Source organism: Colossoma macropomum, unplaced genomic scaffold (assembly GCF_904425465.1).
Source record: "Colossoma macropomum unplaced genomic scaffold, Colossoma_macropomum, whole genome shotgun sequence".
Classification (NCBI taxonomy): domain Eukaryota; kingdom Metazoa; phylum Chordata; class Actinopteri; order Characiformes; family Serrasalmidae; genus Colossoma; species Colossoma macropomum.
The window spans coordinates 27132771-27150178 of NW_023494802.1; the positions used below are offsets into that span (position 1 = coordinate 27132771).

Below are 17408 nucleotides of genomic sequence, written 5' to 3' on the forward strand. Positions count from 1 at the left end.
TTATTGAATTATATGAAGAGTCGTTTAGAGTGATTTGATTTGAACTTGTAGAGAAAATGACCAACTTGGGTTTCTTTATTGTGGTGGTCTTAGAAACCAGGGGTCATGATATATACAGTGCAAATACAGTTATTTTATTTACTATCCAAACTGATGTATAAACATATTGGAGGTCTGTGCAGGACAGATTTTTTAGTTCTGCTCTTGCAAAATTTCATCCCATTCCCACAGAGAATCGGCGCAGTTTGTCCTGCTCCCACCAGCAACCTAAAAGTTTGTCCCGCTCCCGCCCACAGCCCTGTATAGCTGGTTTCAATCTGCGTTAGTCATGATTGAAAATGACTGTCACGATAGACTTGCCTTTACTCTGCTTTATTGTTGTGCATTTTCCTTTCTTAAGAGCACTTTCCACATCTGTGACTGGAGGCTCTGCCATTTCTGTAGTCTACAAGAATGCCAAAAATGTGTTATTCACATGATAGACTTTACAACTATTTAGAATGAGTTTATTCATTGTCATTATTTTACTGTTAGATATAATTTATATATGCTATATATTATGAAATTATATTTTACTTAGGCTATTCTCTCATGTGCAGGATGTGTTGGCGTGCACTGGGCTGGTTAAAGGCATTTTAAATATGTTTTAGGCCAAATCTTATCACAAAACTACTGTACAATAATGCCTCTGATGTCAGGAAGCATAGTTTCTCTACAATGACATATTTTACATTAAAACACTCTGATTGACTTTGTTTACATTATAATTATTGAATCAAGCAGACATTTCAGTGAAAAAAATCTGTATTTCCCTTTTTAGTTCTAAGCGTTTGCTTAAATAAAGTTCTGGTTGACTGCATTTTATGTTAAATCTTCTGCAAAAATGCAGAAAATCAGACTTGACATGTATGTATGTGTGTATGTGTATATGTATGTGTGTGGGTGGACTTGGGGGGGGCGGGGGGCAGGCAAGTAAGTTCGGAGAACCGAGTAGTGGACGAGTGGGTGGCTAAAATCGATGCACATGGGAAATGCTAGGAAGAGGGAAGACCTTCAGGGAAAACTCTTACAACCTAATCAGAGTAAGGAGGACATAACTCGGGAATAAAATGATGGAAAAAAAGAAGAAAAAAGGGAAAAAGACAGGCCTTATTGAGGAGGAGCAGGAGCATTCCTGTACAGAATAAATGAAACTATTTGGTGGAATATGGTGTGCGAGGCTAGAGGGAAGGTTTAGGGAAGAATGCTAGGGAGCATTCAGAACTAAAGTAATGCAGGCAGAGAAGAAGGACTAACTACTAAAACAAGGGAGCATCACAGGAGAGGAGCAAAGAGGAAGAGAAAATGTGCAAAAAAAGGGATTTACTCTTCAGCCTGGATGGAATCTGAGGGAGCAACGTAGTTGCTGGGGATGTAGCCACTTTCTCCTGTTGTGAGTGAGCGTGCCAGCCACCAATCCCCTTCTCTGAAACACAAAACACACACATTATAGTATGTCGGACAGCATGTTAAAGTGTTTGGGTGCATCAGATGTACACAAATCTAAACTCTTAAAAAGTTGGACAGTGTGTGAAATGGTAGTAAAACAAAAGCAGTGATTAGTAAATTTAGTTTGGACTGTATTAAAAACAGTAAAAAACAATATTTAATTTATTATCATACAATGATACCTGCAAACTGTTGCAAAATTGTTGTGAAGGGGGCATGTTTACCCCTGTGTTACATTTCCTTTCAGCAACACAAATCATTTGGGGACTGAAGACACCCACTGATGCATTTTGAAAGCAGGATTTTTGCCATTTTTTCATTATACAAGTCTTCAGCTGCACAACTGTGCCAACAGGGCCTTCATTGCTGTAACATAATGCAGCACAAGGTGCATTATGGGTCTGGACAGCAGGCTGGCCATTCTAGCACTCATACTCTCTGATTACACAGCCATGCTGCTGTAATGTGCAATATGCAGCTTGGTGTCATGTTGAAAGCATGGACGTCCCTGAAAAGAAGTCATTTAGGAGGCAGCATATGTTGCTCCAAAATTTGTAAATATCTTTTAGCGTTAACGGTGCCTTCACAGACAAACAAGTTACTCATGCATGTGCACTAGTAAACCCCCATACTGTGATAGATCCTGGCTTTTAACTTGGCGCTAGCAACAATCCAGATAGACCTTTCTTCTTTGGCCCATTTGTGTACGCAGCGGTGAACAGCATTTGACAACGGTTTGTCAAAGTATTCCTAAGCCGATGTGGTGATATCCAACACAGAGTTTTTTTCAGCCTTGCCCTTTCCCACAGAGATTTCTCTGGATTTCCTTGAATCATGTGATATTACGCACCATAGAGGGTGAAACCTAGATTCCCTGTAATCGCTTGTGGAAGAATGTTGTTCTTAAACTGTTGGACTATTTGCTGATGCATTTTTGGCAAAGTGGCGAGCCTCAACATATCCTTGCTCATGAAGGACTGTATAACCCTTTCATAAGGTTCCTAGTTTTAAATTGCTGCGGTCAAAAAAGTGCATATTTCCAAAAAGCAATTAAGTTGATAAGGTAAAACATTAAACATCTTTCCTTTGTACTATTGTCGATTAAATACAGATCAAAGATTTACAGATCAGTGCATGCTTTTGTTTGCATTTCACATTTTGTCCTAACTGTTTTTGAAATTAATATTTGTTAGTCAAAGGTAAAGCAGCTTCATATCACATCTAGGATTCACCAATGCATTTTTAATATGTTGAAAAAGTTGAAAGAGTTTATCATATGTAATTATTAATCAAAATGTTATATTTTATCCATATTGTGCAGCAGTAGCAGATACTGTATCTAATTTTGTTTTATTATGATAACTATCCACATTTATTGTGCAGCAACCTTTACCTTGGAAAAGGCACTTTGTAAACTGATGACGACAGTGATGATGATTGTCTATCAATTCATTTGATATTAATGCCAGCATCTCATCTGTGTCTCTGCTGTGGTTCTGTCCAGACAGACAGGCTACGAATTATTGACAGCCTCATTGAGTTGAAGTTACTGACTCTATCCCTCCTCCCCCTGCTGAAGTAATAACACTGCTGCTTGCTGACTCAACACACAGCCTCCCAAACTGTATGAGCTAGCTCCCACGGCCTCCAAACTCATTACATCCCAGCCGTTTCCACAAACAGTAAGGGCTATACACACACCATGACACCTTCAGGTCTGTATACTTACTCATAAACCGCATGCATTATTCAGCTACAGTATGCCATTCAAAATGCATGAGTACATGTATTATTTAGGTAAGAGATGATACAGAACCAGTTTATATTTACTAGATGTTAGGGCTGCACAATATGGAGAAAAGAGTATACTCAGCATATATATATATATATATATATATATATATATATATATATATATATATATATATATATATATATATATATATATATATATATTCACATGCATGCTAGGACCAAAATAACCTACAGATCACATGAATACACAACATCCACAAGAACACTCACTGGGAATGTCTAAGGCTATTCTAAGGCTAATGCTCACACCCTGTGATAAATAATGATTTATTAGAAGCCCATTTGCATTTTCAAGCCTCTAACAAATCATTACAGGCCAATATGGCTGATTGATAAGGCTGACTGATAATGCTGATTGAGTTGGGCACAATACTTTGACAAAAAGCAGTGAAGGCTAAATACTGAATATACTGTCCTAATTGTATTCAGTAATATATTCATTACAATACATGAAACATATGTAACACACATATTAAGATTCTAAATGTACTCAATATGGCACATGAGAACACCCAGCTGTTGTAATTTATACTTAAATTACCACTGCGATTTATTTATTTTTTTTTACAACATGTGACTAAATTACAATGGTGATCTGAACTGGTTTAAAAGGGCGGCTATGCGAGTTTCAGTTAATAGCAAGCGGACATGACGCCATGTACAGTACACAATCAATGCTAAGCATGTCGCTTGCGAACTACACTACTGAGAAGATGAGAAAGTTCATTTCAATCCCTCAAAAGAGTGCAGTAACACTGAGATAAATAACTGGCTCATCACATCGATTTATCAGTCTACTCAGGCTTTAGCATGAATTTCAGTGTTTGTAAAAAAGCCATTTGTTGAGTTTCGCTTTAGAGACCATCTAACAAGTGTTTGCTATACACCTTCTGCTGTTTTTAAAACAGTTAATAAATAAGCATTGATGGTGATCCTTTTAAGGATTTTGTTTACTTATTTATTAGGTAAGTTCTAGAGGTATAGCAGTTGAGATGATACGGCACAGTGGGTAACACTGCAGCCATCCATGTAACTGGGTTTCGTCTCCCAGCCCAGGAAAACACACTACATTAACCTGATAAGAGTCTTTGGGCAAGACTCCTAACACTACATTTGCCTACTTCTGTAACATGATTAAGTCTCAAGTCACTCTGGATAAGAGCATCTGCCAAATACATAAGTCAAGTATTCTCCCAAAAATGTAAAAAGTAATTGTATTCTGAATACTGCCTTTTTTTCAAATGTAATGAGGACTGAATACTAGGAATGTGCACAGATACTTGAGTACTCTCTACTGACTTCAATTACTGGCACCTCGAGCAATCACTATTCAGGTTTATCATGGGAAGATAAACCTGAGGCCACACTTCATTTTTACACTAAAATGAATCTTTGTAACCTGATTTTAACTTGCGTGATGTTGTTTTACTTTTGTTTACTTTTCCCCCCATTACAATACAAGTCAACAAGCTTGGCTTGGACACTCATTAGCCCAGAGTGCATGAAGGCTATTGGCTTGCTGAAATCCAGTCTCACATATCCTCTATCTTTAATTTTTTATCCTCTCTCCTGCTACTCAGCATTCGTCAGATGCTATTCATGTAATTGTATACAAATAACAAAAACGTATTCCATTTACACTTGTGTTAAATGTTGTCAAGATCTCTTTTTGACCACCTCTGAATATAGTTTGAGTGTTCCAATCATAATCCGAACACAATGCATCCCAGGGGTGTCTACACCTGGCTTTTCACGCGATCAAGTGAAATCCGATTGTGATCCCGTAACCAGAAACGCTGATGCAAGGTGTAAACAGGGCATTCATTTCTGTATTATGAATTAGGTTTCACAATACTTGTATTCTATTACGTTCCAGCTCTGATTGTGCAGCCCTACTACATGTTGGTGCAAGACAACTCTGAAGTCCAATGATGGGTTTTTAATGGATGATGGTAGTGAATGATAATGGAATATAAATGGAGGGGAAAAAGAAGTGTCTTCTGCAGGCAACTACAGGCAAGCAAATGAAAATGAAACTAGCACAAAGTTCTGAACATAGATGTGATGTGAAGGACAAAACTAAGATGGCAGCCTCTGGTCCAATTTTGAGGAGACGTGAGACTATTTTTGTCGTTCTCCGACAGTCTCCAGAAGCCTAGACATATCTCTGGTGGACGTGGAGGAATGACGTGGAAGACTCACGCGTGAAGCAGGCAAGGACGGCGCAGGCAAAAGCAAAGCAGCTGTTACTAACCTGCAGTTCAGCTTTCTCCTAGATTAAACAGTGACCGCATGTGAGAGAGAGGGAGTAAGCGTGAAAAGGATTCAGTATTTAAAAAAAACAAAAAAAACAAAACAAAAAAACAGATTAGAGCAAAAACCATTGACAAAATCATTTGAACGTGATTTAATTTAATCCATACAAAATGTATAAATGTTTTCATCTCCAGTTCATTTATACATGTACAATTTGATTAGCTCAGTATGGTTTTTCAAGGGGTATTACACATAATATTCATTTATCTCAATATGCACTGTGAATTGAATACAGTTCAAATTAATGCTATGAGAAACCATATTTGTGATAGATACACTAAAATAAATTGGGAGGGTTTCTAATGTTCTATTAAAATCATTCCATGATATCCCTTAAAAGAAACCATAAAATACCTCAAAACCCTCAAATGTGCTGCAACGAAACCATTTACTAGTTTGTTAACATTACACTTTCACTTTTTCACTTGACCTAGTGGCCATGTTTTGGCAATTCAATTTTGACCCCCCCCCAAAAAAGTTTTAAAAGTTAGCATTTCTCTTTCACTTTTGTATGGAAATTGTATATCCACACAAATTACATAGTGAAATGTGTTTATGATTATATCCCTAGTTTGTTTTTAATAAGGAATAATTAAACCGTTAAGATATAAAGAAAGGCATTCAGAGTGATGTGATGTGAAATGCACCATTTTAGAGAAAGGGAGGGTCAGAGTTGTTTACAGTGGTGGTGATAGAAACCAGATGCCTGAAGTGTTCAATACCTCTAAAAGCTACCTCACAGAAAATTATTACAAGAAATGGTTACAAATGCATTACCTTATGCCTGAAACATTGCTTTATGATAGTTTTAAGAAGGTTTCAACATAAAATGTATCTTTTTAAGTACACGCAGACTGTTGTAATGCAAAATAGTCTCCAAAGAAAATTTTTTTATTTTTTTTTTGGTTTACCACGATTTTACATACACAGAAGATACGCACAGGGTCACCGGTTGCTTTGGATAGTAAATACAATGGTTATTTTTGGGTTCGTATCACCAAAATTATAAACAAATCTCTGCACATTATTAGAGAATTCACTTGATGTGAGTGGAATCTGTTTACATCAGAATAATTGAACTACACAGAAATTTTGAAAAATACGTGGAATTCCCCTTTAACCCAACAATGTGCTTTTTGAGGCGGAAGGGACATCATTAACAATCTGATTAATGTGTTATCGAAGAATCCTGGGGTGGCTTTAGGACAGTGTGTGTAATAGCAGTGGGGTGGGGTGTAATTTGGGGTGGGGGGGGTGCTCAGAGTATGGTCCACTGCCTTTGTATTGATTCCACTGTAAGCAGCGCTACATTCATTTTTTTAAAAGCATCTCTGAGTCGTTTCATCGTACACATGGAAGCAGGGGATGCTGTTTGTTCTTTTTCTAATGATACCATACACACCGGTCTAAGGAAGTGATCATCGGGAGCACAAAGAGAGAGAGAGGAAGCGGAGGCAAAGACGTGCAGCTGAGCTTTTGTGAGCTGGGAAAGCCCAAAAAAGGACACACAGACACACACAGACACACACAGACACACACAGACACACACACACAAAAACAGTCATCTCTCGCAAATCCAGAGCCTTCAGAGGAAAGCTTGTTCCTATGGTTACCAGTGGGGGAACGAGGAGGGGCTACATGCACTTTGGTGGCACAGCAGCCAGAGCAGACAGACGAGAGTGTGTGAGTGTAAAAGTGCTTGCATGAGGGAGAACAAGTGGGTGTGTTAATGTCTGCCTCAGAGGGCGTGTCTCTTGGGCATGGGAACTGTGGAAGCTGAGGAGACTGCAGCACCCCAAGATTTCAGGATTGTTTTAGTGCATCTGCTAAAAATAATTTAAAGGACCCATATCCTACATTTGCCTTGAATTACGTTTTTCCTTTGAGGTCTACTTATGACCCTGTGTGGATTTGTGTACCAAAAAACAGTCATAATTACATTTTTATATGACCATTTTTCAACCTGTCTTTATTCCTTAGAATTAAACAGGCAGTTTTTGTTACTGTGTCTTTAAGACTGATATAGGTAAAAGATCTCCACTCCGACTGGCTGCCCTGTAATGTACCTTGTGGCTGTGTGTATATACACACAAACACACACACACACACACACACACACACACGTACACACACACACACACACACACACACACACACACACACACAGTGCTGCTTGAAAGCTTGTAAACCCTTTAGCATTATCTGAATTGTTACATAAATATGAACGAAAATATGATTAGATCTTCATTTAAGTCATATCAATAGATAATCAGAACCTCCTGACCCTAATTATCACCTATATCAGTAGTCTCCAGTAACCCCAGTCCTGGTGAGCTACCTTCCTACAGACCCTAATTCCAACCACAATTTGCCACACCTACATTAGCTCCTTAACTTTGTTCCAAGTCCCTGATTGGCTGGATCAGATGTATTGGAATGAAGTAAGGGATGGGGCAGCTTATTGGATACAGGTTGGAACTAAACTCTGCATGAAGGTAGATCTCCAGGTCCAGGATTGGAGATCACTGACCTATAGTTCACATACCTTTGCCAACCAAAATATGTAATGTCAGATGACTTTCTTCAGTAAACTAATGAAAACTATATAATTCTCTGTGTTACTTGTTTTATTAGATTCTGTTTATCTACTGTTATGCCTTGAAATAAATATCTGATCGCATTTTAGGTCAAACTTATGTAGAAATACACATAATGCTAAACCTTCAAACAGCACTGCATTATTTCTAAAGTGTGGAGAAGACTGGATACTCCTGATTTAAGGTAATGCTGCATTTTCAATACACTATTAGAAAAAGGGTACTGTTCAAGTACATTTTAGTCCTTGATAGTCAAAACAAATGTAACATACTCTCCAAGGTACAGCAAGTAAAGTCTAATTGTGCACCTTAAATGAGTTGTAAGAGGTACAAAACATTTCACTTCACAATGAGAAACGTGCATATTTGTACTTTCATAACTTAACTAGTTATGAAAAAACAGAAAAATAAAATAAAAATCCAGGAGACAACATAGAGTGTGGAGTACAATATATTACAGCAATGGAATGTGGTCCAATTATGTAGGTGTACCCTAAAGGGTAAAATATCATCTATCGCTCAGTTCTTGTATTGATTCTCAAGCATTTAGCTTGACTACGGGCATGACACAAACGGTTATCATGCCACATATCAATGATCTGATTGGTTGGAGCTCAGCTCCTTTGATGAGCTGCGTGTGCATCGGTAGTTAGATGGGTCGTTTTTATGCCTATACTGTCGTCTCTTGGCACATTATAGTACATTATGATACATAATGTTTGATGTAAAAGATCTAAAAGACTCAAAAGAAGAAAACACTTCTTTTTGATTATTCTAGCATGTCATCACATCGTCATGTCACTTGTATGCCACTTAAAATTTCCACAGCAACTTAAAACACCTTCCTGTATTCCTGACGTACCCAATGAACTAGAGTATGAGTAACTGTCTTATGATTTCAACTGTTTAGTGTTTCTGTGGTGTGTGTATACATATGTACACGTTTGTGTTAACATTGCTGAGTGAGTGTGTGTGTGTGGTTTCTCACGTGTTGTTGACGATCTGAAGCCGCTCTCCTTTTCTAAATGATAAATCTGAGGCGGTGCGTGACTCGTAGTCATACAAAGCCACAAATGTAGTCACGCCTCCTACACAAAAAAAGAATGAACAAATTACAAATTATGTTTTATCAATTGTACGTCTTTTCATAGCTTAATCATAAGGTCGTATGTAAAAGTTTGAATACCCTCACAGGTTTTGTGAAAATTTGGCACATCCTCTACAGGGAACACACTTAAAACATGTCATTTTCTGCAAATTTTAGTCCACAATTTCTATGTATTTGCTATGTTTAGCATACTTAAAAAACAAACAAAAAAAACCCCAAAAAAAACATAACATATAAAATGTGCCATAATGTGTTTTATGTTTATGTTAAACAGTAATTGTGCATTACAATTTTAGAACTAAACTCAACCCCAGATTTTAGAACTAAACTCAACCCCAGATTTTAGAACTAAACTCAACCCCAGATTTTAGAACTAAACTCCACCCAGATTTTTGAACTGAACTTTGATCTCTCTCCAGATTTTAAAACTGAACTCCAAGCAAGATTTTAAAACTAAACTCTACCCAGATTTTAGGAGTGAACTGACTGCAAATTTTAGAACTGAAACTACATATTGTATAAAACCCAAATTCAAACTGCTTAACCCCTGCTACAGGTGTGTGTGTTAGCTTAAGCATGCAGAGCGGCTTGTACCTGCTGCCAGTATGCTGCGGTGAGGGGAGGTGATGCTGTTGGTGGAGTCCACACCCCCAAACAGGGCCCGCTCAGCGTTGTTGTGGATTGGCTGGACACCAGCTCGCATGCCATCTACTGTTGGGCTTCGGCTGGGTGTGAGGGTCTGGTGCGGATGCCCTCCCCCACTGCCACCCCCACTCCCTGTGCCTATGGTACCGTCTAGGCTGCGGGAACGCTGGCCTGGTTCTTTGGGCTTGCTCTTAGTTCCCCCCATGACCTAGGCCTACAAAAAAAAAGATGCCATTAATTCCAGCACTAAATGGCACTGAATAACATGTCAAAAAAGAGGCATGGGTTTGAATCTTTATACAAATATATGTTTACATGAGGTTATTATTTAAGCAGTCCTTTATTTAACTAACCTATTACATGCTATACAAACATTCTGTTTAAGTGAAAGTCTTCAAATACACATTTGACCTAATCTGATTCCAACACTGTCACTGCAAGATATGATGCGCATGATTTATGCATGACCCCATCAATTATTTATATATATATGTGTTATATGAAAATTATAAGCCATGCCTTTAAAGTTACACAAATGAATATTGATAGTGCTTTGAAATAATATTGTGTACTTTGAAATGTCATCTGTGGGGAACAAGATTAAATCAGCCCAATGACAAATAACAAGAATAACGATATCCCTTATGATACAGTACATGTAATTTCAAGCAGAACAGATACAACTCAGAATGAACACTTCATGCGCACACAGCAAGCGAGGCTAAGACAGCAACACGGAAAAGACAATGTTAAGGAAGTAACTGCCATGATGTGTGAGCCCTACAGTATTTTAAGGGTCACCCACAATTCACTCTATAGTGAGCTTTGCTATACTGTACTTTACACTCTCCCAGCTGCTGCCCCCCTCAACACTTCTGACAGCTGCTGCAATCAGATCCTTACACTGTTTTCCTCCACCTCACTAAGACATCTCACACACACATTCCTTCACGTTAAAATACTGGCAGCCACAGGGACACACACACAAACACTTGTTTTTATACCTCAGTAGGACTTGGACTTGGGCTACTGTGCAAAAAAGTCAGAGGTCACTCTTTTTGGTCACCATAATTTAATTTCCAGTTTCAATGGAAAGGAATGCTATTAAGTTCAAGTTATTCATTTTTCATGAGATATTTCTGAGAGATTAGTCTCCGCTTATATAAGGCAGGGGAAAGTCACAGGAAAATAAGTGAATTTCCAAAACTAGAGTTAGAAATGATTACAAGATACAGAGAAAATGGGTCTCCTAAGAACTGTGCAAGACTACCACAAACTGCCACCATCAGATAAACAGTGCTTAAAGCTTTTATCTTTGAAAGACAATAGAAAATCAAGTTCCACTCTTGCTTCAGATCAGAAAAAAATCCACAGATGTTTCCGTCCATCCTTCCACTGTGAGAAGACAACTCAACACTATGAGTCTGAAGGATGTGCGGCTGTCAAGAAGTCGTTACTGAAAAAAGAAAAAAAAAAACAGATAGAAATCTGCTGGTGTTCTGTAATACTGAATACTTTAAAAATTATATTATATTTAGTTTTTGAGGTTTCTGTCTGATCTTCTGGCATTTGCCATTCTACTCTGTGATCCAAAAAATTACTTATCGGGTTCACAATGATATTAGAATATTATATTAGTATCAGGAGACAGTTCTGTAAAAATAAATGATAGGCTCTGCACAGTGTCGGTGCCTTTATTGGAATAATGAAATCACAATTCAGGTTTTTGTTACGTTTTATTGTAGGAAGACAGAGAAACTATACAGGACGACAAATTAGTGAAATATGTGAAATGCGTTTTTTCTCATGTTTGCAAGTAAATATATATAATATTTAATATATAATATATAAAATATACATGTTATACTTTGCTACTCATAAAAACAACCACATCACCAAAAACACATTGTTAAGGATGTGGCTAAGAAGAGAGAAATAACGTGCCTTTATCACTAAATATCAGCATCTAATGTGACACCTGTGAGCCCAATTACTCTGAAAAGGCAGCCACTGTTACTCATCCAACACCAAACCCTACCAACTTCCCTCAGGCTCATGACCTGTAATGGATACTTAAATATCAATATGAGTCAGAATCCACATCCTTAAACATAACCCTAACCTTAATTCAAGGTCATAACAGTTTTGAAATTTTCATTAGTTTTTATTTTTATTCAGTTTAGTTTGAGGTACTTTTTAAGGGTGTGCTAATAGTTTTAGTTTAGTTTTTTATTTAGTTTGATTTATTCTACTTTTTAGTTTTATGATCAACACTGTGATAGTAGGTATTTGAGTAAGTGTAGAATAAAATAAACACAGCAGTACACTGTTTTTCACACAGTGAAAAAATAAAAATTAAAAGGTATTTTTCTCAGTCATTCCATTTCATTCGTGGTCATTTTCTTTTTTATTATAGTTAAAAAGCACACTGTTACTAAAATGAAAAAAAGCAGTTTTCGTTAACTCTAATAACCCTGCTTTCACCTCAGAGTCACAAAAAACACAGACACATTTACAGGCAGACACACACACAAACTTCCCTCTGCCTCTTCTCTCCCGCAGTGTTCCTCACTGCCTCTCAGCTCAAGTCTCTGCTTGCCAGTGGGACTGGAAGGTCTTGGAGGTGGGAGATTTTTCCTCCAGATACACTGCAAGAGTGACAGCTCTGTGCTCCATGCATTCCTTCAGCTCTTACAGGAACTGCTCCAGGCCCAGCCGACTGGAACTAATCCCAGCAAAGCAGTGTGACTGCGGGGTCAGTGTGCGGGCAATGGGCCCAGCCGTTACTGAACCAGAGCTTCTACCTCAAGGCAGATCTCATATGGGTGAATAGAGCTGCAGGCTTCAGATTCACTGTTTCACTTGATTGTATGCACAAGAAATGCACTGATGGATTTTTATGGCCAATTCCAATTTCTTTACAGTCAAATCAGCTGCTTTTTATTGCCTGATATGATGTAAATAACTGCCAGTCATGAATACTGTTCATATTGCAAATTATGGAAATAATATATTGGATAATGATGTTTAAGTAAACCTATTTTCGTAGGTTAACAGTGGTGTATTATTCTGTGATGTCCCTTCACTTTTAATAAGAACCACATTTTAATCACATTTAACAATGAAATATTTTTACTGCAAAACAATAAAAGCAGAACCCATGTCAATACTGCTTTCTAACTCTAACCAGATGAGTAAGCGTATTCTGAGCCCAGTGCAAAAATGATGGCAAATGAGACTTGCATTCAGTTTTTCAATGGATGGAGCAAAATTTATATCATGGTATAATAAAAAAAATATGGTTTTGGTATATATCACAGTACATACATCAGCTTTTGGTTTAAATTTTTACAGTTCTTAAACTGCACCTTTACCTGCTGCACCATTTAAGGCGGAACAGGAAATATGAAAAAGCAGCCAACTTCAGCTTCATTGAATTTCTCAAGTCATTTGTGTCAATATATGTCTCCTGTATACTCGTGCTTCTGACAGTTGGACACTGCTGGAATTTGGAAAATATTACAGTCATTCACGGTATCAGTAGCAGCTGGTCCACAGCTTGTTGTGCGAACAACACCGGGAGACTACAACTCCATCCGATGAAGCTGGTTGACCGGCAATTCCTTTATGTCCGCTGCCTCGAAAACAAAGTGGACTACTTCAGATGCAATGGACTACACAGCGGGAGGTGATTAAGAGGCTGCTGTGTTTATTTTTATTTGAAACATGACTGAAACATCCCTGGCTTAGCCACCAGACAAAGGTGCTTATCGCTGTTGTCGGAAGAAAATCTTGTATCTCCATTTTTTTCATTTTTCAGTTTCTGACATAATTTCAAAATGCCTGTTGCTCTTTACATTGTATGCACATTTCATTAAGAATGGACCAAAAGAAACAGCTCAAAATGACTTTGAAAAGGTCCGGTTCCATTGACTTACATTAAAAGTAAAGTATGTTTTTTCCTTCTCCTGAAAAGTTACCATTGGAGATACAAGGTTTTCATCTGACAACAGCATCATTTATTTACATCTGTGCTTATTTGTGGCATACCGGTATCACAGTTCTGTCAAAGCTCATACCTGAAAAATTTTGGCCTGTATACTGTCCACTGCTATCTGCAGAGGCATTTGTGCACACCTCCAACATTCAGTCTCAGAAGTTGGTTGCATTTTCTGTTTTTCATAACCCAATTAATCCCAAATCAATGATGCTGAGGTCTGGGAGTAAGAGGTGATCAAGGGGCTGCTGTGTTATTTTCACTGAGGCATGGCTCAAACCACAAAGACAACATGTCTCATTTAGCCTTCAGCTAAACAGGATAAGCGTGTTTTGCATGTTCTGTACGTTGCATTATCTGTGCTTGTTTTGTGGTATACCAGTAAAGGTTACGACAAAACATAAGTATTTTAACAGGTATACTGAATGAACTGGATGAACCGGTATGCTGGCCTCTATGCAACTGTATTGTTGTAAACATCAAAATAGATATCCTGGGTCAATGACATCCAGCCAACAGTAGACTTATTGTTAATTATTGAACAGAACAAATGCAGAACGCCCCTTAGATTACAGGGCCAGAGATCTAGTTAGATAATTATTATTTCTCATTAAGCATCTTCATGGAAGTCAGGTATCTAAAGCTCACTGGTAGCCTTTTAGCTTTTCACTGGAGAGCAAATTGGAGTTTACTTTAGTATATTTTTAGAGCACTGTCCCCAGTATAAAGCATGAAACTACTTTAAACCATAACAATCTGGGACACCGAATAGCTTAAGGGGGCAATTCCCCTTTTATTACCTTATCATTCCTGAAAGCTTTAATCTGTGGATTACTGCAAAACTGCAATTGACTCTTTCTGTATGAATATGCAAGGACAGTAAAACATAAACCCACTGGAGAAAAAAAAAAAAGAGACAACAGCTAATTAGCATTCCCTCAGCCATATGCTCAAAAAATCTTAGTAATTCATAATTCATGGGCTATATGGTCCCTCTGGAACATTTGCATGTGCACTATATTGAGGGAAAAATACTACCAGCTTCTACAATAAATGCAACAATAAATCACAAAGTAGCAACAGTGAAACTAGTGATGCTGCTGTCATCAGTTGACTCCACTGGACCAGGTCTAGATTAGCCAGGGCAAGCAGTGGCTAATCGAAGAGCAGTCCATGTCTGGCAAATTTCCAGTCACGATTACAGCAGTCATTAAATGGAAAAAGAGTGTGGCTTTTTTTGTAATCAGTACATGTTTGGCCCTGTTTGTCTGCAGTGCCCTTGGCTATAGTCACTGTCCAGAACAGACCTTTCAATGTGCATGCCATGAATGCGATAAGACATTGACCATAGTAGTAGCTACTAGGCTTGGACCAAATGAGTTAACAGGCAAACACATTGTAAGGCAGAATGCTACAGTATGCTTTTGCAGAGGGAACAACATCATGCAAGCACTAATGCCAATTGACCGACCCCAAGCCTTACCTGCACTTAGTTACTCTTGCTATCTAGGTCAAGTTTACTGAAAAACAGCAGGCAAAGCCACGAAATTAAAGCAGCTGTAAGGAAAGGAAAAATTTCAAGTAGATGCTATTTCCACAGGCATTCTAGTTTAAAACTAGATATAAAACTTTAGATCATGTTCATATTTTTGTTCATCAGAGTTGTCTCACTACATTACCCAGCATGCACTCCAATTTTTATTAGTGTACACCTTATATCAGCTGACAAACAAAACTGTAAAGAAAACAGCAGTTCTATTTTAATTCTGCACAAACTGGATGCCAGAGGCAACATTTTTACACTTTCAGCAACAGAAAATGAATCAAAAATGGTAAATGATCGAGATCGCCAGGAAGCTACCTTGCTAATTTTAGCTTTTAGTTTGTTGTTCTCATTTGATGAGTCCTTTTTTCATTTGAGTAATCCATTCTCTCCATTGTAATAATTTTCTGAAGACCCTAACCCTAACCTAACTACAAGTAATATGTCTGAATTTAGATATTGAGCTTCCTAGTTCTAACACCAACTATCTGCCTTCATTCTGCATATAACTAGCTAAAGCTAACAAAAAAAATAAATAAATAAATAAATTAAGACATTTCAAAAACAGCCCATCCCTAGAAATCCACCCTATAGCAGTCGTAGTTTTTTCAGAAAAAGATTTAAATGACAAAAAAAAAAAAATTGTACAGTGTTAGCTGTGTAACATCTAATTATCAATTTGTGGGTCAAGTGGAAGTCTGCTTAATCATATATGGCTAATAACACAAAGATAAACCACTCAATCATCCAAAATGTCACATATGGATCTGCTATTATGCTAGCTACACACAATAAACAAAATGTTAAACCCATGTTTTCTTTTTTTCCCCCAATTCAAAACAATATAAAATATTTTCTCACTGGGAAAATTAAACACTAACCCCTGAAAAATGTATTCACTCAGACAGCAAAAGTGTTTACAGTGTTTCCTAATTTGAAATGGGTTATTCAGATCACGATTATTACAACTGCAGATTTAAGGTCAATCTGAAATCATAACTCATGTTAATTCCATTTTGTGACATATCTTTTTTCCATTTAAACAATCACACTGTCCTTTAAATTTGATGCATTGTGCTTAATATGACCATGTACACAAACTAACATGGTCAAAAAGTCCATTTTGAGTTCAAGTTGACTGACAAAGTGGAAAAACTCCACCACACAGCATCAAAATGATGGCAAAAAGTGGCCACTACATTTGGAAGGAGCACTCAGATAGAGACAGTTTTAGCATTAAGCTTTCCTGGGGAGTTCTCCTGCAGAGCAAATGCATCTAAGCCTACTTTAAAATCTCAGATTAGATGGAGGAATCATTACTTTAATCCAGGCACAAATTAGGGACTGAGCAATCTCCCACTGCGCACAGATAGGACGGCAGATTTGTGTGGCACTAATTTGGGGACAAGATGCAGTGGCCTCCCATGCTCATGTTTTCAGTAGGCCTTTGGCAACCAAGCGCCAGCTTTAATTAACAAGGTTAGTTATTTGACAGCAACGTGCAGGGGTCTTTCAGGGTTTCGGCTAAATTGCTTACTGGTACAGAGAGCACTCCTGCACAAGAAACACCTTACTGTTCCAGTATTTTTAGGGAACTTTAAAGAAAAATATATTTTATTCTAAGTAAGCTCTGGGCACACTTTCTCACCAATGCAAATACAAAAACATATCAGTGGAAAGCATAAGGCTGTGTTCAGACGGCGGAGTGCATTCTGCCATTTAATCCTATAGCATGATGAGTATTCGACAGCCTCTGCTTGTTTAAATATTCAAATTAAAAAATGTTTAACTTCAGTGGAAAAGCTCTGCTCATCATGTGTCACTTTTCTCAAGGTAACCAATCAAAAAAGAGGGCAGGTAAAACGGAACTGGAGAGCAAACGCAAGGCTGTGCGCATTT

At 37.8% G+C, this 17408-nt stretch overlaps 1 protein-coding gene across 1 annotated transcript in view; it reads right to left on the reverse strand.

Moving 5' to 3' along the window:
- src (v-src avian sarcoma (Schmidt-Ruppin A-2) viral oncogene homolog) overlaps window positions 1–17408 on the reverse strand; it is a 65142-nt gene that overhangs the window by 16999 nt on the left and 30735 nt on the right. Inside the window, exons 2-4 of the mRNA XM_036591038.1 lie at window positions 9919–10183; window positions 9205–9304; window positions 1367–1465 (exon numbers count right to left, since the gene is read on the reverse strand). Of these exons, the coding sequence (XP_036446931.1) occupies window positions 1367–1465; window positions 9205–9304; window positions 9919–10174 (455 nt within the window). The 5' untranslated portion in view covers window positions 10175–10183. The remainder of the gene's footprint in view (window positions 1–1366; window positions 1466–9204; window positions 9305–9918; window positions 10184–17408) is intronic.